The sequence below is a fragment of the Bos mutus genome, chromosome 4 (assembly GCF_027580195.1).
Source record: "Bos mutus isolate GX-2022 chromosome 4, NWIPB_WYAK_1.1, whole genome shotgun sequence".
In the NCBI taxonomy this organism is placed as follows: domain Eukaryota; kingdom Metazoa; phylum Chordata; class Mammalia; order Artiodactyla; family Bovidae; genus Bos; species Bos mutus.
The window spans coordinates 16,613,441-16,637,852 of NC_091620.1; the positions used below are offsets into that span (position 1 = coordinate 16,613,441).

A 24,412-nucleotide genomic window follows, 5' to 3' on the forward strand; every position below is an offset into this window, starting at 1 on the left:
CTGAGTTATACAAGGCTGTGGTCCATGTGATCAGTTTGGTTAGTTTTCTGTGATTGTGGTTTCCATTCCATCTGCCCTCTGATGGATGAGGTTGGGAGACTTGTGGAAGCTTCCTGATGGGAGGGACTGGCTGTGGGGAAAACTGGGTCTTGCTCTGGTGGGCAAGGCCATGCTCAGTAAGTCTTTAATCCAATTTTCTGCTGATGGGGTGGGGCTGTGTTCCTCCCTGTAGTTTGGCCTGAGGCCAAACTATGGTAGGGGTAATGGTTACCTCCTCCAGAAGGATTTATGTCAGCCCGCCATGCCTCCCAGGACTGCTGCGGTCAGTGTCTGTGACCCTGCAGCAGGCCACCCACACCTTCGGTGGAGACTCCTGACACTCAAGGCAAGCCTGGCTCCGTCTCTTGCGGGGTCACTGCTCCTTTCTCCTGGGTCCTGGTGTGTACAAAGTTTAGTTTGTGTCCTCCAAGAGTCTCTGATTCCCCAGTTCTGTGGAAGTTATGGAATCAAATCCCACTGGCCTTCAAAGTCAAATTCCCTATGGGTTCTCAGTCCCTCTGCCCTTTATTTGAAAAAGAAAAGCGATTTGCTCTTTATTTTCTTGGGCTCCAAAATCACTATGGACGGTGACTGCAGCCATGACATTAAAAAACACTTGTTCCTTGGAAGAAAAGCTATGACCAACCCAGACAGCATATTAAGAAGCAGAGACATTACTCTGCTGACAAAGGTCCATATAGTCAAAGCTATGGTTTTTCCAGTAGTCGTGGACGAATGTGAGAGTTGGACCATAAAGAAGGCTGAGCACTGAAGAAATGATGTTTTTGAACTGTGGTGTTGGAGAAGTCTCTTGAGAGTCTCTTGGACTGCAAGGAGAGCAAACCAGTCAGCCCTAAAGGAAATCAACCTTGAATTTTCATTGGGAGGACTGATGCTGAAGCTGAAGCTCCAATACTTTGGCCACCTGGTGCAAAGAACTGACTCATTGGAAAATACTCTGATTCTGGGAAAGAAGGCAGGAGGAGAAGGGGATGATAGAGGATGAGATAGTTGGACAGCATCACTGACTCAACAGACATAAGTTTGAGCAAGCTCCAGGAGATGGTGAAGGACAGGGAAGCCTGGTGTGCTGCAGTCCATGGGGTTGCAAAGAATTGGACACGACTGAGCAACTGAGGAACAACAAAAGGTTAGTCATCAAAATTATGCGCACATCAAGGAAATGAGACAGCTAATCCTGCCCAGATTTGTTTGCATCACTTTTCTTTCCCATTTTCAAATTAGTTGCAAACTGGATACTCTGCCTATTAGAAGAATGTGGCAATTTCCCCTCCTGGTTTCTCATTAGAGCAAAATAAATCTACACAAACAAGACACTCATATGCTTTATTCTCTCCATAAAACTGCCACTAAATTGAGTTTTGCCTTGTTCACGACTTGCATGGCCCTACAAGTTTAGGCCACTCACTCTTTCCTTTGACAGTATTTGTTATCCCTCAGTTAACAGTGATGGATTTTTATTGCCTTTCTTCTGAGGGGACGATTTATATGCCTTTTAATTTGTACAAGTTGGACTGCATCATAAATGATCCAACCTCTAAATTCCGAAGTTAGGTTGCCAAAGAGATGGCCTTGTTTATTAAAATCTAATTACCTGAACTTTTAGAATGTCCCTGAGTGGGTTACTGAATTTCTGTCTTTGTCCAAATCTAATAAACTTCAAAGCTCCAATTGGCTAGAGTTAACCAGAAAACACCAACCTCACTGTGAAATTATCTAGTTAGTTCTTCTTTCAGTCCTTTCCTCCAAGATGCAGGCCCAAGGATCTTTTCCAAAAATATGTTGGCTATCATATTTCAGAAAGGTCAGGGATTCCTCACTTGATTAGTTTTTATTTGAAGAAAGCACTCCGGTGCTATTTGTTCCCTGGATGAGAAGCAAGAGGAATCTGCTCTTGTTATTAGTGTTACCCAGCAATGGTCAGAATGTCCTAATTATGTGCCACTTCAGGTCATTCGCTGACAGTTTTATGCCGTCTATACACTGCTTGTATACATAGGCCAGTCATGAGTTTTGCTTCCAAAAGCTTGTAAAATAATGTTGGCAAATTGATTGCAGACATATGTTATAAAACCTAATTAATCCAGCGCCCAGTGTATAAACAAAATCTCCTAATGTTGCAAACTCCCCAGCTTCTGTCCTGTTGCTTCTCCCATTTCTCATTGCAACTTCAGAATAGGGCTTTAAGGCTGGCCTCTGCCCTTTCATTTCCCATTTGATTACCAGCCACTGAAAATTTTCTTCATTGCTCTAAATAAAATCTTTGAGATATGTCTACCAATGATCACCAAATTGATATACCTAATTTCTCCAAAATTACTGCAGATGATGACTGCAGCCATGAAATTAAAGGACACTTACTTCTTGTAAGAAAAGCTATGACAAATCTAGACAGTGTATTAAAAAGCAGAGACATTACTTTGCTGACAGAGGTCCATATAGTCAAAGCTATGGTTTTTTCCAGTAGTCATGTATGGATGTGAGAATTGGACCATAAAGAAGGCTGAACACCATAAAGAAGGCTGAACACCAAAGAATAGATGCTTTTGAACTGTGGTGTTGGAGAAGACTCTTGAGAGTCCCCTGGACTGCAAGGAGATCAAACCAGTCAATTCTAAAGGAAATCAACCCTGAATATTTATTGGAAGGACTGATGCTGAAGTTGAAGCTCCAATACTTTGGTCACCTGATATGAAGAGCTGACTCATTAGTAAAGACCCTGATGCTGGGAAAGATAGAAGGCAAGAGGAGAAGGGGATGACAAAGGAAGAGATGGTTAGATGGCATCACGGACCTAATGGACATGAGTTTGAGCAAGCTCCAGAAGATGGTGAAAGACAGCGAAGCCTGGTGTGCTGCAGTCCATGGGGTCACTAAGAGTTGGATGTGACAGCGACTGAACAACAGGAATAATTTTTTATATACTAGATATCTTTGCAACATTTAATATAATTGAATTTTTCTCCTTGAAGATCTCTTCAGGCTTACATTACTCATCATTATTTTGTCTTTCTCTCTCCCAAATTTCAGATCATTTATTTTTCATTTCCTTGGGTTATCCTTCTCACTGACAGCTGTCTTAAGCCTCTTTCCATGGGTCCCTTCTGCTTCTCATTAGTCCAGGTACCGAGAGATGTTTCAGAACTTTGTTTTTATTTGGACCATCTCATCCTAAAAAGTAAGTGCTTTTACTTACTATAGCTGAGGCCTTTTTCACATGTTTACACTTCACACCATCTTCAAGATATTGATAACATAAAAACAAATATTGATCACCTTAAGGGCCCTACAGATTTCAGAAATGAATAAAGGAAACCACTTCTACCTTCAAACAAGTCTTTTTTGTGCACTAGGGGAGCAAAATGCCCTGCTGAGATGAAGTGGGATGACAAAATATGTCAAAGATGATGTGATGTCTGTAGAGAAAAGAAATACGAGAGTCATTTTTATGGATTTGTGTTACATGAAGGGGGCTGAAGAAATGGTGATGGAAAGAAAAAGCAGTCATCCTTAGCTCAAAGAAGAGTGCTTCCTTCTATCATTGAAAAAAAAAAGCTACCTTTTAGAGTGATCAGATCCACAAAATAAAAATTCAGAGTGTATTGAACTTTCTTCTGAGGCCAAATTCATCAGAACCAATACTCTTGCAAGTAATCTGCTTAGGAAAAAACTTAGGGGGTGGAGAGTTTGATTGTTGTCTTTCATGATTGTGAATATCTGTGGGAACAGTGAAGGAATACTTTACACAGAATAAATCATATGGAAATACGATGTTATAGAAATTGACTAGGTTTAGGATTTTTTTCATGTTCAGGGAAGCAGTCATAAATTAGGTTACTTCTGTTGTCTTGGAGTTTCAGTACTGGCTCCAAGGCTGTGAACTTGACTAAGTGATCAAGTACCCCCACATTCTAAAGCAAAGTAGAGCTCTGACTCAATTATCTACCTCAAGTGACATACAAGAAGCCTAAAAATTCCTGGAGAAGAGACCAATGGGAAAGATTTGTTTGCAGAGTTGTTAGCATATTCTATCTACCTCCAACCACCCCACCATTATGGGAGAGGAAAAGGGCAGCTTCACAGAATGAATCAGAGAGCTCAATCCATGACTGCTGGAGCTAGAGAGTACAGGACTGACTCACAGCAGCCTGAAGTCTCCCTGACTCACTTCAAGGTGAAACGACGTCAGCCTGTAGTCCACACCCCCTTTCAGAGTTCAGTGAGACAAGAATGCAGGTCCTAAATGTGGAACCTGTAGGGGGAAGCCAGCCACAAGCTACCTTGAGAGGAAAGGCCATTGAGCCACGAAGAAGACTGAAGAGGAGCCATGCCAGAGGGGAGTCAGAAGTGATCGGATTTGTCTGCATTTGTCTGTCGGTTAGAAGCAAATCTCTAGGAACCCTGAAAGAGCCCAGAATATTCACCCTTAATTTTTTTTAATTTTTTAAAAATTTATTTATTTATGTTAATTGGAGGCTAATTATTTTACAATATTGTAGTGGTTTTTGCCATACATTCACATGATTCAGCCATGGGTGTACATGTGTCCCCCATCCGAACCCCCCTCCCACCTCCCTCCACATCCCATCCCTCAGGGTCAACCCAGTGTACCAGCCCTGAGCACCCTATCCCATGCATAGAGCCTGGACTGGAGATCTATTTCACATGTTGCTACTGCTGCTGCTGCTAAGTCGCTTCAGTCGTGTCCGACTCTGTGCAACCCCATAGATGGCAGCCCACTAGGCTCCTCTGTCCCTGGGATTCTCCAGGCAAGAATATTGGAATGGGTTGCCATTTCCTTCTCCCTTAATTTTTAAAGATATACAGAGCCAATAATAGTGAAGATTTTCCCATTGAGTACTTCTGAGATGCCAAGGGTTGGCCATTAATTGCTGGAAATGAAAATACATGGACATATCAAGGATGCCACACATCAAGTACCCCATCCTTACCAGTCATACAATATATGAGGCACAGTTTACAGAAACACAAGGAGGGCTTCCCTTGTGGCTCAGTGGTAAAGCATCTACCTGCCAACGCTGGGGACATGGATTCGATCCCTGATCCAGGAAGATCCCATATGCCTCAGAGCAACTAAGCCTGTGTGCCACAACTTCTGAGCCCACATGTTGCAACTGCTGAACCCCCTGAGCCTGGAGCCTGTGCTCCACAAGGGGAGCCACTGCAGTGACAAACCCAGGCACCACGGCTAGAGAGACGTCCCCGCCCACTGCAACCAGAGGAAAGATCGCACAGCAACAAAGACCAAGCACTGCCACAAACAAATATACCATAAATAAATAACAGCTGAAAGATAAAAATACAACCAAAAGTGGTCATTCACCACACTTCTTAAAAATAGACACACATACACTCGAGGAGCCCTTGCTTAGGGAAAAGAAGAGTGTAAAAAAGACAAAGTAAACTGTAATAGTTTACAATCGAGTCTTCAAATCAGTGAAACAATTTTCCTCTGATAAACTAATAGATTTTCATATAATTCATAAGAACAAAATGGAAATTATTGTAGTAGAATTTGAGAAATGGAAACATGCATTTTCTTAAATTCTACAGTGGTGAAGATTGGTCTTCTTTTCCTAGTTCAACCACTCATTAGTTGAATACTTTAGACCAGGCATAGGTTTATTCCAAATCTGTTACCTCATCTGAAACATCAGGGTGATAATTAGTCTCCCAAACTATATGTTGGACACTGTACTAATAGTTTCTGGGGAAACTAAAACCACAAAGCCCTCTCCTCAAAGAGTTACCAGTAACCCCACGCCATTGAAAAACAGGCCACGCATTTATGTTTTAAGCCACATTTATTCAGATGATTACTATTTGTTTTCTATAATAACAAAATTAACAAACACAAGTAGAATAAGAACTACAGGGAAGGCAAAACTATATTTTCCTCCACCCATCTTCAGCTCTTCAAAACTAGCAAGAGAAGGGCAGACAGAACATGTTTATTAACATGTACATCGATCATGTACCTATGCAAGCACCCAGTGATGAAGACCCCAAGCAGTGGTTAGAACCTGGGCTCATACACCATCTTAAGCCAAAAGACAAGGGGTTCCGGGCTTCTGGGTGGGGGAGGCAAGTTATGAGAAAGTGACCAGGGAAAGCATGGTAAACGAGAGTTGTTTAGTGAGATTCGTTACGCAGGTTTAAGTCAGTATCTTCTTCACTGAAAAAAGCCAGTAAGAGCCCTTTTATTCCAGGTGCAGGAGAGAGGCTTCTCTACAAATGAAATTTTCCTTTACAAAAAGAAAACTTGTGCCCTGTGTTTGGAGTTTTTCTTGAGTCTACTGATCTCAGTGGCCTTTAGCTCAAAATACTCTACATGCCAAAGAGGCATATTTTAGAGCTGCTTATTCTGATACTCTTCAAAACCAAAATATATATAACTTACCTATGTAAAGAAACAATGGCCCAGATAAATTTAGTAACTTACTTTTACATAGACTCACCATCAGACTCCTATCTTTAAGATTTAATTATTTCTGCTGTATTAATTATATATGAAACGTCTAATTGAATACTACTTTCTAAAGAAAAAATAATGGAGAAGGAAATGGCAATCCACTCCAGTACTATTGCCTAGAAAATCCCATGGATTTTAAAAAAAAAAAAGAAAGAAAAAAGAAAACTTCAATTACAGAAAAGAAATAATGAAAGTGTTACAAGAGCTTTCAAGGAACTCCAATTATAAGAAAGATCTCTTTCTCATTTCTTAGCGTTGATAGTCAGCACATACTGAAGACTATTGTAGGACTGTGCCTAGTTGACTTCTATGTTTATTCATGTATTTGTTCAGTCATGAAACATGCGGAATGAGCCACTTCTAGCTACACTAGTATTTGGTTTATAAAGTTGCAGGAGACAATATATCTGGCCTCAGGGAACTTGCATTCCAGAAGGAAAATCAAAAAAGAACAATTTGCATAGAATCCTGAAATGGTTATAAAGGCTTTTTAAGAGATTCTAAACTAAACAGATAATTGTCATGCATTTACAAAAGGCCTAAGCTATTCCCACTGAAAAGGAGTAATTGAATTTGTAATTACTTTCATTTCATAGGGGACATATTCTGGGATTCTAAAGATCTAATTGTGATGGTCGTTTTAATTGCTTTGTAGAAAATACTACCTTACATCCATCGAGGAAAGCGCAATAGTCAATGGAGACTGAGGACACCATTAGAAGTATTTTTAAAGTTCAACTTTATTGTGTCTTGGGTGGTCCCACACGGCATGGCTTAGTTTCATTGAGTTAGACAAGGCTGTGGTCCGTGTGATCAGATTGGCTAGTTTTCTGTGATTATGGTTTCAGTGTGTCTGCCCTCTGATGCCCTCTTGCAACACCTACTGTCTTACTTGGGTTTCTCTTACCTTGGTGGTGGGATATCTCTTCACGGCTGCTCCAGCAAAGCACAGCTGCTGCTCCTTACCTTGGACCAGACCACCTGACCTGCCTCTGGAGAAACCTATATGCAGGTCAAGAAGCAACAGTTAGAACTGGACATGGAACAACAGACTGGTTCCAAATAGGAAAAGGAGTACATCAAAGCTGTATATTGTCACCCTGCTTATTTAACTTCTATGCAGAGTACATCGTGAGAAATGCTGGGCTGGAAGAAGCACAAGCTGGAATCAAGATTGCCTGGAGAAATATCAGTAACCTCAGATATGCAGATGACACCACCCTTATGGCAGAAAGTGAAGAGGAACTAAAAAGCCTCTTGATGAAAGTGAAAGTGGAGAGTGAAAAAGTTGGCTTAAAGCTCAAGATTCAGAAAACGAAGATCATGGCATCTGGTCCCATCACTTCATGGCAAATAGTTGGGGAAACAGTGGAAACAGTGTCAGACTTTATTTTTCTGGGCTTCAAAATCACTGCAGATGGTGACTGCAGCCATGAAATTAAAAGACGCTTACTCCTTGGAAGGAAAGTTATGACCAACCTAGATAGCATGTTAAAAAGCAGAGATATTACTTTGCCAGCAAAGGTCCGTCTAGTCAAGGCTATGGTTTTTCCTGTGGTCATGTATGGACGTGAGAGTTGGACTGTGAAGAAAGCTGAGCGCAGAAGAATTGATGCTTTTGAACTGTGGTGTTGGAGAAGACTCTTGAAAGTCCCTTGGACTACAAGAAGATCCAACCAGTCCATTCTGAAGGAGATCAGCCCTGGGATTTCTTTGGAAGGAATGATGCTAAAGCTGAAACTCCAGTACTTTGGCCACCTCATGCGAAGAGCTGACTCATTTGAAAAGACCCTGATGCTGGGAGGGATCAGGGGCAGGAGGATAAGGGGACGACAGAGGATGAGATGGCTGGATGGCATCACCGACTTCGATGAACATAAGTCTGAGTGAACTCTGGGAGTTGGTGATGGACAGGGAGGCCTGGTGTGCTGCGATTCATGGGGTGGCAAACAGTTGGACACGACTGAGTGACTGAACTGAACTGAACTAATAATATAAAGTATCTTCTCATGTGCTTATTCCCCATTTCTATGTCTCTTTTTGTGACATCCTCTGTAGCTAAATCTTTGGCTTCCTGGATTCTTCCAGAAATTTCTACCTTAGGTGATTCTGTGATGGGAATACGTGAACGTTCACTGACTGTAATTCTATGTGTTTGTTTTAAGTAACCAAGTACTTCTAAAACTTCATAAAGCAGGAGAAATTCTTCTCTGCTAGAATTATGGAACACACTCATAGTGTAGTAACTTTTATAACATCTAGTAGAAAAGCAAGCTCATAATTGCAGAAGCTTAGACTGTTTATTTTCCTTCGGGGTTTTTTGTTTTTGTGTTTTTACTGAGCTGAGGGCAAGACCAATCTGCCTAGGGGCTTGTTTGCTTTCTCAGCAGGAAAAGAAAAGAAGGCAAGGAAAGAGCAGCAGAGTAAGACAGAATTCCTCAGGAAAATGAAGTAAAAGAACCATCATGCCAAGTTAGAGAAGAAAATTCTGTAGAATCAAGTTTTCTTTTAATAACAACACTAATAAAAAGACTACAGAAGAGTCTGAGTTCAGGGCCTATTGGAAATGCATGATAGAATTTTTTTAGTGCAACAGATGTAATTAGATTATGCTAACATGATAAATAGTTACTGAATATCTCTCTAAATTAGATTGACCTCGATCGTTAAAGATCATAACTTTCAATGAAGTCTTGTTTTGCTTGCTAAATAATTTTCACGCTGGTGCTAAGATAGAAGTCTTATAGGTGTTTGGAAGGGAGCCTCTTGAGGTCTCAGTTTATTTTCTATCCACTCACACATCAGTTTCTGAAAGTGGGTTATGCTGCAGGATCACACCAGACGCTTGGTGCTAGTCAAGCCATTTTATTGCCACCTGTGAATTTGTTTCTACAACCAATTTGTTTCCAGTGGAGTCGACTGTTTTGAGAGTTTGAAACACAGCTGTTTGTGACTTTAAAATCTCTGGAGCCCTATTTATATCCCTTATCAAAAATGATTGAGAAGGTAACTTTATATATATATATATTTTTTTTTCTTCTCAGTTGATTATTCTGTCCTATTTTCTTGGTTTAAGGAGTATCTGAGGGTTATTGCTACAGTAGTCCCTCATCCAAGGTTTTGCTTTATGAGGTTTCAGTTAACCTCAGACAATGTGATCTGAAAGTATTAAGTGAAGATTTCAGAAATCAACAATTCAGTTGTTTTAAATTGCACTGTTTTGAGCAGTGTGATGAAATCTGATGACATCCTTCTGCATCCACTTAGAAAGGGAATCAACCCTTTGTCCAGCATGTTCCACTAAGACAGTCACTTATTCGCCTTCTGGGTTATCAGATGGACTGTCATGGTATTGCACTTCTTTTCTTCATTTTACTTAATAATGACCCCAAAGCGCAAGAGTAGCAATGCCGGCAATTCAGATATGCCAAAGAGAAGCCATTAAGTACTGTCGTTAAGTGAAAAGGCAGTGATTTAATAAGGAAAGAAAACCATATCATGAGGTTGCTGAGGTTTATGGTAAGAATGGATCTTCTATCCATGAGATTGTGAAGAAGGAAGAAGAAATGCATGGTAGTTTTGCTATCACACCTCAGACTGCAAAAGTTATACCACAGTGCTTAGTTAGGATGGAAAAGTTATTAAGATGTTGTATGTGTGTGTGAGAGGTCACATTCACATCTTTATAATGCCATCTTGTTATAACTGTCTTATTTTATCATTAGTTGTTAATCCCGTATTGTGCCTCATTCATAAATTAATCTTTATCACAGATATATAGAGTAGGTTAGGTAAAAGCTTTCAAATTGTGATGCTGGAGAAGACTCTTAAAAACTATGCTTTTTCCAGTAGTCACGTATAGATATGAGAGGTGGACTATAAAGAAAGCTGACCACCAAAGAATTGATGCTTTTGAACTGCAGTGATGGAGAAGACTCTTAAGAGTCCCTTGGACTGCAAGGAGATCAGACCAATCAATCCTAAAGGAAATCAGTCCTGAATATTCGTTTGAAGGACTGATGCTGAAGCTGAAACTCCAATCCTTTGCCACCTGATGCAAAGAACTGACTCATTAGAAAAGCCCCTGATGCCGGGAAAGATTGAGGGCAGGAGGAGAAGGGGATGACAGAAGGGGACGACAGAGGATGAGATGGTTGGATGGCATCACTGACTATGGATGTGAGTTTGAGCAAGCTCTGGGAGCTGGTGATGGACAGGGAGGCCTGGTGTGCTGCAGTCCATGGGGCTGCAAAGAGTCGGACATGACTGAGTGACTGAACAGAACTGAGAAGACTCTTGAGAGTTCCTTGGACTGCAAGGAGATCAAACCAGTCAATCTTAAAGGAAATTAACCCTGAATATTCACTGGAAGGACTGATGCTGAAGTTGAAGCTCCAATACTTTGGCCTTGTGATGCAAAGAGATGACTCATTTTAAAATACCTTGATGCTGGGAAAGATTGAAGGCAAAAGGAGAAGAGGGTAGTTAGAGGATGGGGTGGTTGGATGGCATCACCGACTCAATGGACATGAATTTGAGCAAACTCCGGGAGATAGTAGGACAGGGAAGCCTGGCATGCTGCAGTCCATGGAGTTTCAAAAAGTCAGATATGACTTAGCAACTGAACAACACAGGAAAAAGCATAGTACATATAGGGTTCAGTACTATCCATGATTCCAGCCATCCACTGCGGGTCTTGGAACATATCCCTGAGGCTAAGGGGGATTTGTGTATTAGCTGAATTGTAACCTTTTGTAAACTTCTATGTACCACTAAAGATGGTGATTAGTTTGGGGCCTGGGGTAGTTCTAGATCACTTTTACTAAGTATGTTGATGGTGCCGGGAATGTTTGTGAATATAACATTACAGATACCTTTGAATTTACTAATTATAAATAATTTTCTCATTTCAAGATAGCTAAGTATATCTTTAAAAGTACATTTTCACTTCACCCGTAAATGAAAATAAAAAGGGTTTTGAATTAACATAGTTGCTTTTTGGTTCTGTTTTGCTTTTCCTCTCCATCCCCCACCCCTTGGAAAATCCTTGATTAGGATCCAGATAATCTAGAACTAAATCCAGACTCTATGATCATTGAGCTGGTGACCTTGGTCAAGATAAATTATCTGATGCTCCTCAGTTAAATGGGGATAATGATGCCTCTGTGGAAGAATTGATTTCAGATTAAATGTTGTCTACAAGAAACAGTATAGTGTACACAGGTGCTCAGTGGTAGATACCCTATTGTTATTGTTTTCTATGAATTAGAGCAGTGTTCCTATTTTTGATCCTTTTCCTATTTTTTGAAAATTTTGAATACATGTTTATAAATAAGTATAAAAATAAGACATAGGTTTGGTGAATTAACATTTTATGTTCAATATAAAACAAAATTTTTAAAAATGATATAAAGTTGACATTAATATTTTTTCTAAAATAGTAATAGAAATTAATAGTGTTTTCCTTTAATTGATTTTATAACTGTGATGTGATTAAATACATACTATTTTATATAATCTTGAGTTACTAATTTGAAGATCTGCCTCTCTATTTTTTTTTTTTAATTTTGACACTTGACTTTATTGGCTTTCACAGTTGAAAAATATTACTTCAAGGTGCATATAACAAACTAGATAAAAGTATATTTCCAAATGAATCATGATGTTGATTTTTCAGCTTTATTGACCAGGAATGCAAAGGTTTTGATAAAATGTAGTAAATTTCTATCATCTCTGAGTCAGTTTTATTTGCAAAGTAATTGGTTAATGACCCATTTCAGTATTATAAAATAAGTCCAAAATCCGTTGGAACGCCACATTTACCAATTTATTACATATATTTTAAAACTATGCGTCCAAGTTGTAGAAGTATATAGATATGTAAATTCTTATGAGATTATGCACATATCAATTTTGGCAATAATATTACATAATGATTGGAATATTTCGAAACATTTGTTTTCAAACTACTCTTTTATTAGCACAAGATTTGTTATAATGTAGTCACTTTCTCATTCATCATAAATGAACTGACAATGCGAAGTATCAGGTAAAGATGTTGAGCATCCTGACATGTGACGCTCACGTAGTGCAACCTCAATCAAAACATTGATTATTAATAAGTTCTAAGTTATTTCTCACTACCAGAGTGAATAATGTCAGCTTAAATTTTTTTCCCCCACCTCAAAGATAGTCTCATGCCCCTTCCCTAGCGTACACTCAACTGTGGGATAAGTTGCACATTAGGCCCCCGTGATTATCAGTGGGATATTTGATCAATCAGTTCCCAAAGGAAAAATGGATACTGATGATTTGGAGTAAGAGCTGACAACATTTTCTTAAAGGGCCAGACAAATATTTTAGGCATTGAGGGCCACATGGTCTCTATCACAGCTACTCAACTCTGTCGATGTAACCTGGAGACACCATAGACGATTTGTAAAAAGGAAAGAAAACTTAAAAAGAAAAAATTTTTAATTTTTTAAAAAATTAAAAGTTTTGTTTCAGTAAAATTTTACATATGGACACTGACTTTGATTTTTATGTAATTTTCATATGGCATAAAATATTGCTCTGCTTTGGATTTCTTTTCAACTGTTTAAAATAAATTTTAAATAGCTTATGGTCCATCCCAGAAAAAGGAACAAGATGAATTTTTCTCAGATCTTAGCTTGCAGATCCCTTACTTAGATGATAATGAACTTGTAGAGAATCTCAGCCTGACATTCCACAGGAATGTACATAGTTCCAGTAGACTGTCAAATGATAAGGGTGTTTGCATTTATTGTCCCTTAAGAAACCCTAAATATGAAAATTTAATAGCAAAGACTTTCTTCCCTCTCTGACATAATATTAACTGATAGAACTTCTAATATAAGGAGTGAAAGTGTTAGTCACTCAGTTGTGTCCAACTCTTTTGTGACTCCGTGGACTGTAGCCCACCAGGCTCCTCTGTCCATGGAATTCTCCAGGCAAGAATGCTGGAGTGGGTAGCCACTCCCTTCTCCAGGGGATCTTCCTGATCCAGGGATTGAACCCAGGTCTCCTGCATTGCAGGCATATTCTTTACTGTCTGAGTCACCAGGAGGTGGGCTTACAAATTATTTGAGGCTGGATCTTCAGTAGCTGCAATGTCAGTAAGAGCCACAGTGCTTTTCTGCATGATCTTGTTCTCATTTGATTAAAAAAAAAAAAGTTAACTTTATTTTGGAAATACTGACATAACCAAAGCAGTGGAAAATAAACTTGATTGGGGTCCACTGGCTAAATTCTGACTCCTTCCTGGGTTTCTGTGGGTCCTGACACATGAAGGAGCATGGGTTTGGTGACATTCTAGAGAGTCAGAGGAGCCAGCAACTGGTCCTAACAGCACAGCATTTTGGAGGCAGGTTTCCAAGTTTGGTTCTCCTCAATTGCCAGCAAGAAATGCAACTGGTAGATCTTTCACCTGACTACTGAACTCTCTCTCTCGTTCTTCCGTCATCCAAAATCAGTTGTCTCTCCTGTGATCAGTTGTACATACAGTTTCAAAATTCTCATTTACATTTAGGCTGAACAGTGCACAAAATCATGCAAAAAGATAAATCTGTGGAATGCTTTGATCCTGTTGTGCGCCTCCCAACCATCCAGCCCCTAGTCAGAGGATCTCTCAGCCACAGCAATACAAAAAGAGGATGAGGGCCAGGCATTTCCTATCAAGGTAAAATCTGTCCTGCCGCATAACTCACTTGGGCTCCATTCCCAAGAACATCTCCTGTATTTCTATGCTGCATCCTAGAGTCAGTGCTTTACAACTGGCCTTGCCCTCTCCCTCCATTTAGGGTGGGTACAGGGTTGAGTTAGGAGACCTGAAACAAGATAACAAGATAAGCATAAACAGGAGAAGAAATCCAAGAAAAAAGCCAAGTTGGGCTTGCATCTAAACTCCACTCCTCATTACAGATGGAAATAGACACTTAGTGAGCACCTGCTCTATGTTGGAAACTTAAAAGTCTTTTTTGTTGTTAATAAACAAGAAGAGATGAAGGAACAAAAAGTGTCTCTTATTTAGCTGATGCGCAGCAGGAAAGAAAGCAATTAAGGAGACAAGGGTGTTTTTTTTTAATAGGGCTTTGTTTCTCATTTTATGCAAGAGATCTCGTTGACTTTGTTGAACTTTTGATTCCATGACAGCAGCAAACTCTGCACACACGCTCAGGTGTTGTAAGTGCTTCAAGCAATGTGATAGTCTACACTCAGCCTGAAACAGTATGTTGTGTCCTGGTTGTGACTCCGGAAAGCAGGGCGTCGGTTCTGTTTTCCAGAAAGCAAAGAGGCCACAGTTGCTTCTGAGACATGAGTTGCAAAACCACCAAATGGAAGAGAGGAACAACTCGTTAACTGTGGTTCTCTGAGCAGTTATTGGAACGTGGTCATTTGTCGAACAACTTAAACAATAATCAGAAAAGATGTGCTTCTAACGTAGCCTCCTCATGTGTTTGTCTTTCCTTGTGATTCAGGAGAAAGGATGCTGGTTTCTTATCCTACAAAGATCACCTGCCAGTCAGCCAGGTGGTGGTTGGAGATACCGACCGGCAAGGCTCAGAAGCCAAGCTGAGTGTGGGTCCCCTGCGCTGCCAAGGAGACAGTAAGTGTGCCTGCGGTGGCGGCTTGCACCTTCTTATCAATTTTAAATAGTGTTTCCCAGCAAATCAGAGGTTGGCAGAAAAACAGATTGCTCTTTGGTATAAACAGAGCCAAATAGAGGGCTAAGTAGACCTTAATACATAGAGGAGGGTGACAGCTATAAAGTCTCCAGTATAGGAGCCTAGATCTGGGCATACAGTGTGGACATTCATCTTTCTTGTATATTTGTAGGTAACGACTGTGCTACCTAAGTTTATGGTGATATAAGTAGCAATGCTAACAGCATAAGCAGCACTCAACGGCTGTGATTCCACTGAGTGCTGCTGTTAATGCCATTAGCGTGACTATTTATATCACCATAAACTCAGTTTATGGTGATATAAATAGTCACATTATGGCTTAATGTATCATTGTAAACTCGGATTATGGTCATATAAAGTTTGACATTATTGCTATCAAGTTTCATCATCATCAGAGCTTGATGGTCCCTTGTAAGCCAAAGAGTGTTTCTGTAACTACATCTTGCTTTCGAGTTTCGGCACCACAGAAAGGAATTTGGGGCTGCAGGAAGTCAGGGAGTGAGAGCAATGATCCCACCTAATTAAGGGTACCATAAGGATTTTATGCTGCCTGATACCCTCCAGTGTGCTTTATTGTAGTCAGAGGGAGATGGTGACAGGTTGCTATGGGGATTCTGCGATGAGCATCCTGGGTCTCATTTCCCCTCTTCTTGTCGGCACACGGGATTTGGGCAACTCTTCCGGGAGTTCTGTGCTTTTGTGATTGTGTGCAGGGCATCAGGAGACCTGGATTCTGTTCCCTGGGTAACTGACTTGCCTGGAGACCTCAGGCAGATCCCTCTGTTTTTCTCAGCTGTGGTGCTGAGAATTCCACCCGCATCCCAACTTCTCCTGAGGAGGCCATAAAAATTTTAGTGCCCGGATCTGGAGTCCTCCTAGCGAAGCATTTTGTGAGATGGACTGTTATTACCGCTTCCATAAATCAAGGGAGAATTAGACCTACTCAATATAATAAATTATTGCATCCACTCAAGGAGGTGTCCTAAGGAATGTAACGATGCATGCTCAGCTGCTTACTGCTTAGTACATCGAGGCTGTCAGCAATTAAACCACACGATGTTCCAGATACAAAGGAGAGATGGAGCCTGTTCTGATTTTTCTCTTCTTGCATGCAGAAAATGAATATGCTATCCTTAAAATTAAATTGGTCAAAAGAACTTTATCATGCATTTACTAGACAATAATACTTCTTTTGTCTAGTCAAGTTTAACAGAACTGTATGATAAGAAATTAGTTTCAACTGCTTAAAAAAAAGATATTGACATAAAATAATAATATCAGATCAGATCAGGTCAGTTCAGATCAGTCGCTCAGTCGTGTCCGACTCTTTGTTACCCCATGAATCGCAGCACACCAGGCCTCCCTGTCCGTCACCAACTTCCAGAGTTCACTCAGGCTCACATCCATCGAGTCAGTGATGCCATCCAGCCATCTCATCCTCTGTCATCCCCTTCTCCTCCTGCCCCCAATCCCTCCCAGCATCAGAGTCTTTTCCAATGCGAAGAGTCAACTCTTCGCATGAGGTGGCCAAAGTACCGGAGTTTCAGCTTTAGCATCATTCCTTCCAAAGAAATCTCAGGGCTGATCTCCTTCATAGATGCATTTTAAACATATTTTGAGAGATGGATTGTAGTGTCATGCTCAAAATAAGCAGGTTCTCATGTGCTGGCCAGTGAAAGTCAGTTTCTAAATTTTGTCATAATTACTCATTAATATATAAAGATATTCTCACTTATCAATTCTAATCATGAAGTTAGCCTTGAATTAGATAAGGGGTTCCCCTTAAGTAATGGATTAGCTCAATATAGTTATGAAATCCAGCTTCTGCAGATTTTTGTTACCATTCTTAAAGACAAGATCCCAGCTACATTAGATAGTATATGTGGGAGTATATTAACAGTTTATAGCTAATATTAGCATGTTTTCTCATACTAAATCAGTCCTCAGGAAGAATTTATTTAAGTGTCTGCTATTTATCTAGCACTTTACTAGGTGTTCTGTGAATTTAAAAAAAAAAAGTCATGTTTTGTGAAAAGCACATACAAAAGTATTGGAAAACACAAAATGTTTGATAATTTAATGGATTTGTGATATAAAAGTATTGCAGCTGATGTTGAAGAAAGAAGTGATACATGTTTCAGGAAGACTTTATATTTAGACGGGGAAATAGCAGAAGTCTGGTGGTCAGTGTTCATTTGCATTTTTCTCCCAAGGCTGTTGCTCTTAGAAACATTCTTAGGACGGTTGATAGACAAGGAGCTGTCCTGTTCACTGACACCGTATGGCCTCCAGCTTCTTGTAGGACTGCAGCTTCATCAGTACTTCTTAATTCATATTTTACCTGATATTTCATGCAAACAGAAGCACAGTGAATCTTTAATTGCAATTATGTGGAATATTTTTGTGTCCGAGAGAGAGAAATCTTCGGTTTTTGCAGGCAACGGGCCATATTCCATACTTCGTACCTGAATTGCCAGGTAGCAGTTAGCAGTTTTGATGTCCACCTTCCTTTTCAGAATGTTCTAACGTGGACACAGTAATGATAAAGTGCCCATATCATAGCATTTCCCAGATTTCACACATGTGTGGTTTCCTTGGATACAGCCCCCTGTGAGCTGGGTAAGGTAAATATTAGCCTTTCTGTTTTACAAATGAACAAAATATTTCTTTGAAAATGTCATTTAAGCAACAAACTTCTGTGCCCCCTCACAGCCTCTGTGAGGCTCCCAGAGGAAAGACAGAGCAGAGAATATACACAGCTTCCTCTGCACAAGGTCAGGCTGGTTTCCTTGTCTCCATTCGCATCTCTAAGTTTACGGCAGAAATTAAATTGTTTAAAATATATGTCATCTGGGTCTCTCCCCACCCGCATCCAGTTACCAATACTGCGTGAATGTTGGAATTAAATTCTAATTTGTATAACTTGAAAAGTGACATCGTACATATATCCTCTTGTTTGTAGAGATTAACTCCGTGTCATTTACTGAAGTCTGTGCCAAGCTACAGTTTAAAAAACCAAATCTGCTGCTGAGCAATGTCTGTCTCTATTTGAGGACCTGAATGATGACAGCCCTCAGAAGCTGTCTCTTGAATTAGGTCTGGTTCTATCCCCCTAGTCTTAGAGAATGAAACAATTTTTGTGTGCTCTGACCAACCGTTTCGGCAGCTTCAGTTGATTTCATCATGCCTGCTGAGTTTCATTTTTACTTTGATTCATCTGAACTCATAGACCCATATAATCAAAATGCTAAGAAAAATCAGTGAATTCCAGAATCTGCTGCATTTCCCATATAGCACTGTAAAATGCTAATACCCTCAGACTTTGGTGTCTTCTTATTCAAACACATTTAAATGGAAACCTCAAATCTAAATGAAACTGAAAGTGTGACTGAGGACAGATGGTCAGCTAAGATAAAAAGTAGCGTAAAATTACAAATCTCCCCCCACCCTAAATCGCACATACTCACCTAGGAGAAACAATGGAGCTATTTAGAGGATGGAAAGGGCTGATAGAATAGAAATTGTTTTCAAATTTAAATATATAATTATTCTTGCAGGAGGTTCCTGAGCTTCTATGGAATTAGTTCAAAAACAAATTATGTCAGGTTTGGGAGGTAGAAATCCTTTTTGTAACTATATATAGTGACTATAATTAATTGTAGAAGGAAAGTACTTGCTAGATAATTGTCTTATTCTCAACCATATGAGGCAAAGAGTCCTCATATCTCCTATAGGGATACAGGGATTTTAAACAATTAATTAAGAGCAAGTTTATTACAAAAGCAAGTGTTTTGAATACACTTGGGTAGAAACAATCAGGAGAACATGTTACTCAAGGACCTCTGCGTGCCAAGTCATTTCAGTCGTGTCCGACTCTTTGCAACCCTATGGACTATAACCCACCAGGCTCCTCTGTCCATGGAACTCTCCAGGCAAGAATACTGGAGTAGGTTGCTGTTTCCTCCTCCAGGGGATCTTCCCAATACAGGGATTAAACCTGGGTCTCTGTGTCTCCTGACTTAGCAGGCAGGTTCTTTACTACTATGGCCACCTGGGAAGCCCCAAGAACCTCTGAGTCCAGGCCAGAAACCCACCTGACTGTCAGCCTGGCAGGCAGAGCGCTGTAGTCACAGTGGACGTTTAAGATGTCAGTTCAGGTTCTTAGAGCTGCAGAGGTGACTCTGAGAGGCCATGAAGAAAAGGTAAGGCAGACACCATCCTATTTAGGGACACTCCGAGGGCAGAGACAACAAAAGAAATAAAGATGATGATGGAGCTTTATCCAAATGACGTGGACACGTGTTCTTTGGGAATGCAATCCTGTGTGCTAGAGATGTGTAAAGGCCACTCTCTACTGTAAGACGTTTATAAACCAGGGCCTTCCCTGGCCATTAACCTTACCAAGAAGGACAGAGCAAGGACTGTATCTAACATGTCATTTCTCCAAAGATAAGACACTTCAGTGGGGGGTTCAAATGAGTGTCATTCCCTGTAAGAGGGCCCCAGGGGCTCAAACAGACCCTTGTCTTTGCTGTTTCACGCTTGGAAGAGACAAGAAAGGGAAAGGGTCCAGCATGCAAGTGATGCTGGTGGTTTAGTCACTAAGTCGTGTAGTTGCAACCCCATGGACCGTAGCCCACCAGGCTCCTCTGTCCCTGGGATTTTGTAGGCAAGAATACTGGAGTGGGTAGCCATTTCCTGCTCCAGGGCAATCTTCCCAACCCAAGGATCAAACCTGCATCTCCTGCATTAGCAGGTGGATTCTTTACCACTGAGCCATCAGGGAAGCCCCTGTGCAGGCTGTGAACAAGCACTGTATATTCATTTTCTCCTGATTCTTCCAACATCCTCTATGTGATGATATCTTTGTGTTTTGTACCAAGGAGAAAATAGAATCAGACTTATTGCGTGGTTTGCCAATAAGAGCTGGAGCCAGGAGATCTGTGTGGTTCCAGAGCAAATTCCAGAATGGATCACACTGGATCACTCTTGTAATTATGTCCTCAGAGGATGCTCTTTTCCTTTCCCCATTTCTTCCTGTGAGATGTAGCTCTATGTCCTTGGGTCAAGCACATTTAAAAGCACAAACACAGAATCAGCGACATTCCAGCAGTAGAAGACACTTAGAGGTCAGACGGCGCAAGTCTCTCAGTTTCCAGACGTGGGAGCTTGGCTCCGGGGAGGTTAAGTGACCGGGTCAGGGGCTCCCAGCTTGTTTATGGCAGAGCACATGGACAGAGAATTTGACAAGAGCCTTCATCTTTAATAATTCCCGGTGGCCAAGATGCATGCTGAGATCCAAAGAGAGAGCTTTGACCTGGGCCCCTGCCCACCAACAGCTAAGTGGAGCACTTAAGGTGGTGCTGAGTGCTTCCTCTTGCCCTACTGTGGGATTAACCGACTGGAAACCTGACAGAAAGCTCAGGGCTGGAGACAGAAAGTTAGTGACTTCAAGATTTTTGTGCTTTGTTCTTACTTCTGGTTCTAGGCAGTTTTTTAGCTGATAGTATCCAACAAGGGGCTTTCCTTGTAGGTCAGTTGGTAAAGAATCTGCCTGCAATGCAGGGCACCTGGGTTCGATTCATGGGTTGGGAAGATCCCCTGGAGAAGGAAATGGCAACCCACTCCAGTATTCTTGCCTGGAGAATCCCATGGACAGAAGAGCCTGGCGGGCTATAGTGGGACACGACTTAGCAACTAAACCATGACCACCATCCAGCAAGGGGGTTAAAAAAAAGAAGAAAACAGTTATGTGTAGAAACCATTAACTCCTATTTTTTTTTCTTAATGTCCCAGCCTCTGCAGCTATTGCCACCAGCGACTACTGACTGAGAAGCAGGAGTGGCAGTAAGAACTAGCAGAAAGAGTGAAATTTTTAGGATCAAAACCTAGGCTGATTCCCATTAAAGGACTGAACCCTCTGGGCATGTCTGAGGGCAGTTCCAATGACAAAGGCGGCAGAGGCAGAAAGAAGGAAGCTTCTCTCTGGTCTCCAGACTCGGGAGTGATTTTAAATGGTTAGAAGTGGACAGAGCCCTGGGGAAGTGTCAGCTTTCATATTATTTGGCCACTTAGCTTGAACTGCAAACCCACTGTGGAAATGAGCAGTGAAATCAGTTACAGTTTGGGGAGGAAAAAAAGTATTTCTATTTGATAATGTTCTTGTTAAGTCAGTCAGTTGGGTCTGACTCCTTGCCACCCCATGAACTGCAGCACACCGGGCTTCCCTGTCCTTCCCTATCTCCCAGAATTTTCTTAGACTCATGTCCATTGACTCGGTGATGCCATCCAACCATCTCATCCTCTGTTGCCCCCTCTCCTCCTGCCTTCAATCTTTCCCAGCATCAGGGTCTTTTCCAATGAGTCTGCTCTTCGCATCAGGTAGCCAAAGTATCCGAGCTTCAGCTTCAGCATCAGTCCTTCCAATGAATATTCATGGTTGATTTCCTTTAGGATAATAGATGTGATGATATGTGATAATGGATGTGGTATTTGTTTGCATGTGGCTGCCTTTCCAACCCTGCTTGTGTTCAGAGGAATCACCCATCCCCCAGAGGAGATCCGCCAGGCTGAGCAAGTCTCTTCCTTTCTGAACTTGTCACAGGATCCCAGAGGCAGGAGGGACATTGTTCTGTGAATTGAATCCCCATAACTGGGTTCCTCTGCTGAACTTTCCAAGCGATCTCTCTAATCTTCTTACAGAAGAGTTTTAGGCTTGCTCCATTGGTTCTAAGAATGCCTGATGTGGAACATGCTTGGAATCAAGAAAATTACCAGGTGAAACAGTTTCTTATCTGTCCAGTATCTACTCCTGGAATTTAATTCAACCGAACAGGCTTTACTGAGGCAAGTGGGGCATGGCTCCCTTCCCGGATCAGTTTATGCTTTTGTTGGTTTGTTTTTGAAAGTTTTATTTTGTATTGGGGTGTAGCCAATTAACCGAGTTGTGATAGTTTCAGATGAACGGTGAAGGAACTCAAATATACATATCCATTCTCCCCCAAACACCCCTCCCATCCAGGCTGCCACATAACACTAAGCAGAGTTCTATGTTCGTACAGTAGGTCCTTGTTTGTTATAGCTTATGTTTTATTGAGGGTGACAAGTCTGATGAAGTGGAAATTTGGATGGAAACGTGGATTCTTAGTGGAAGTTTGAAAAAGTTTGGAGGTCTTGAGTATCACTGCTTTCCAAACTTTAATGTGCTCAGAAATCACCTGGGGGTCTTGGTAAAATGCAGGTTTCAATTCAGGAACTCTGGGCCAGGACTAGAGGTGCCACTGTGACTGCCGCTGGTTAGTGGTCTGCACCCTGAGTGGCAGCACGGAGAGCAGCACGCTGAATAGTGTAGGCTTGGGAATTCTACACACCTGGCTCCCCATCCTGGCTCCCTCCCTCACCGGCCATGTGCCTTTGAACCAGTTCCTTAACCTCTCTGATCTTCTACTTCCTGCTCACAGCCTTCTCTCAGCTGCAAATGAGAATAATCACAGCTGCATCGCTGCAGTGGTTCTTTTAAACTGAAATTCCCTGCAGCTTTGCACGTGCTCAGCGTTCTCTGACTGTCATCACCTCCATTGTTATTACATTCATTCACTTGGGAGGAGTGACAAGCCTGCTAACAAGAAAGCTCTGCCCACCTCCCTATCCTCCATCCCACTGTCTTGACCCTTAATTCTTCTCTGCTTTTGGAGAAGATCCACCTTTTCTCATAGCTGAGGGTTGGCACCCAGCGAGTAGCCTCATTCCTGACTTGGAGTTGGTGATCACAACCCCTGCTTGGAGCTCAGCTCCCAAAGTGATATCCATCTATGCAAAAACCCTCTTTCCTTCTCTCTCATTGCCCTTGCTGGCAGCAAATGGAAGCCACCCCCTTAGCTTGCTGCCTTCTTCAGAAACTACCCTTGGAAAACCAGGAGGACTCTAGCAAAACATACAAAGAGCCCAATAATGCACAGGGCTCTCACTGTTCCCAATGACAACCACAAAAGGAGCCTTTCATCCAAGCAGGGAGTCAGTTAACCTTTTCTATAAAAGATCCTCAGGAAGTATTCTAGGCTTTGGGACCACACAGGCTATTAGAACCACTCAGCCCTGCAGTGTGAAAGCTGTTGTTGACAATGTGTAAACAGACGCACGTGGATGGTTAGAACAAAATGTGACTTAGAAAGGAAACAGGCTGGATTTGGCCTGAAGGCCATAGTTTGCTGAACCTCTGACCCAGATTGTAAAAAAATTTTTTTGAAAATTTGGGAAAAAAATGAATAGGACTTGAAAAATATGTGGAACTATGGCAGAATTTTTTTAATGTAGATTTTATCTGGTTTTCAAGCTCAGTCACAGTAACCCGCCAATTCACCCACTGATCGGCTTGAGTAGGGATTCCCCTTCCCTTTACATCCTCATATTTCTGCATGCAGACTTGGATTTCAGCCTAGATTATGTGGTAACTTCTATATATACACTCAGCATTGACCGGAGACATCGTGTGAATGTTCAGTCTCTCAGTCATGTCCAACTCTTTGCGACCCCATGGACCACAGCATGCCAGGCCTCCCTGTCCATCACCAACTCCCAGAGATCACCCAAACTCATGTCCATCGAGTCAGTGATGCCATCCAACCATCTCAACCTCTGTCGTCCCCTTCTCCTCCCACCTTCAATCTTTCCCAGCATCAGGGTCTTTTCCAATGAGTCAGCTCTTCGCATCAGGTGGCCAAAGTATTGGAGTTTCAGCTTCAACATCAGTCCTTCCAATGAACACTCAGAACTGATCTCCTTTAGGATGGACTGGTTGGACCTCCTTGCAGTCCAAGGGACTCTCAAGAGTCTTCTCCAACACCACAGTTCAAAAGCATCAATTCCTCAGCTCTCAGCTTTCTTTCTAGTCCAACTCTCACATCCATACACGACTACTGGAAAACCATAGCCTTGACTAGATGGACCTTTGTTGGCAAAGTAATGTCTCTGCTTTAACATGCTGTCTAGGTTGGTCATAACTCTCCTGGAGTGTAGTGAAGTGCAAACTACATTTCTTGCTTTCAAGGCACCTACAACAACATAGGCCCTCCAGAGGGAAGTTCACATTCACCGTTGTAATGCACCTATTATCCAGAGGGTCTTTTCAAAGCTGTAAATCAGATTGTAGCACTTT

General features: G+C 41.4%; 1 protein-coding gene across 1 annotated transcript in view; it reads left to right on the top strand.

Annotated features, from left to right (window-relative positions):
• The window catches only part of CNTNAP2 (contactin associated protein 2), a 2,330,533-nt gene that overhangs the window by 1,897,419 nt on the left and 408,702 nt on the right, over positions 1–24,412 (top strand). Inside the window, exon 15 of the mRNA XM_070369076.1 lies at positions 15,052–15,179. Within this exon, the coding sequence (XP_070225177.1) occupies positions 15,052–15,179 (128 nt within the window). The remainder of the gene's footprint in view (positions 1–15,051; positions 15,180–24,412) is intronic.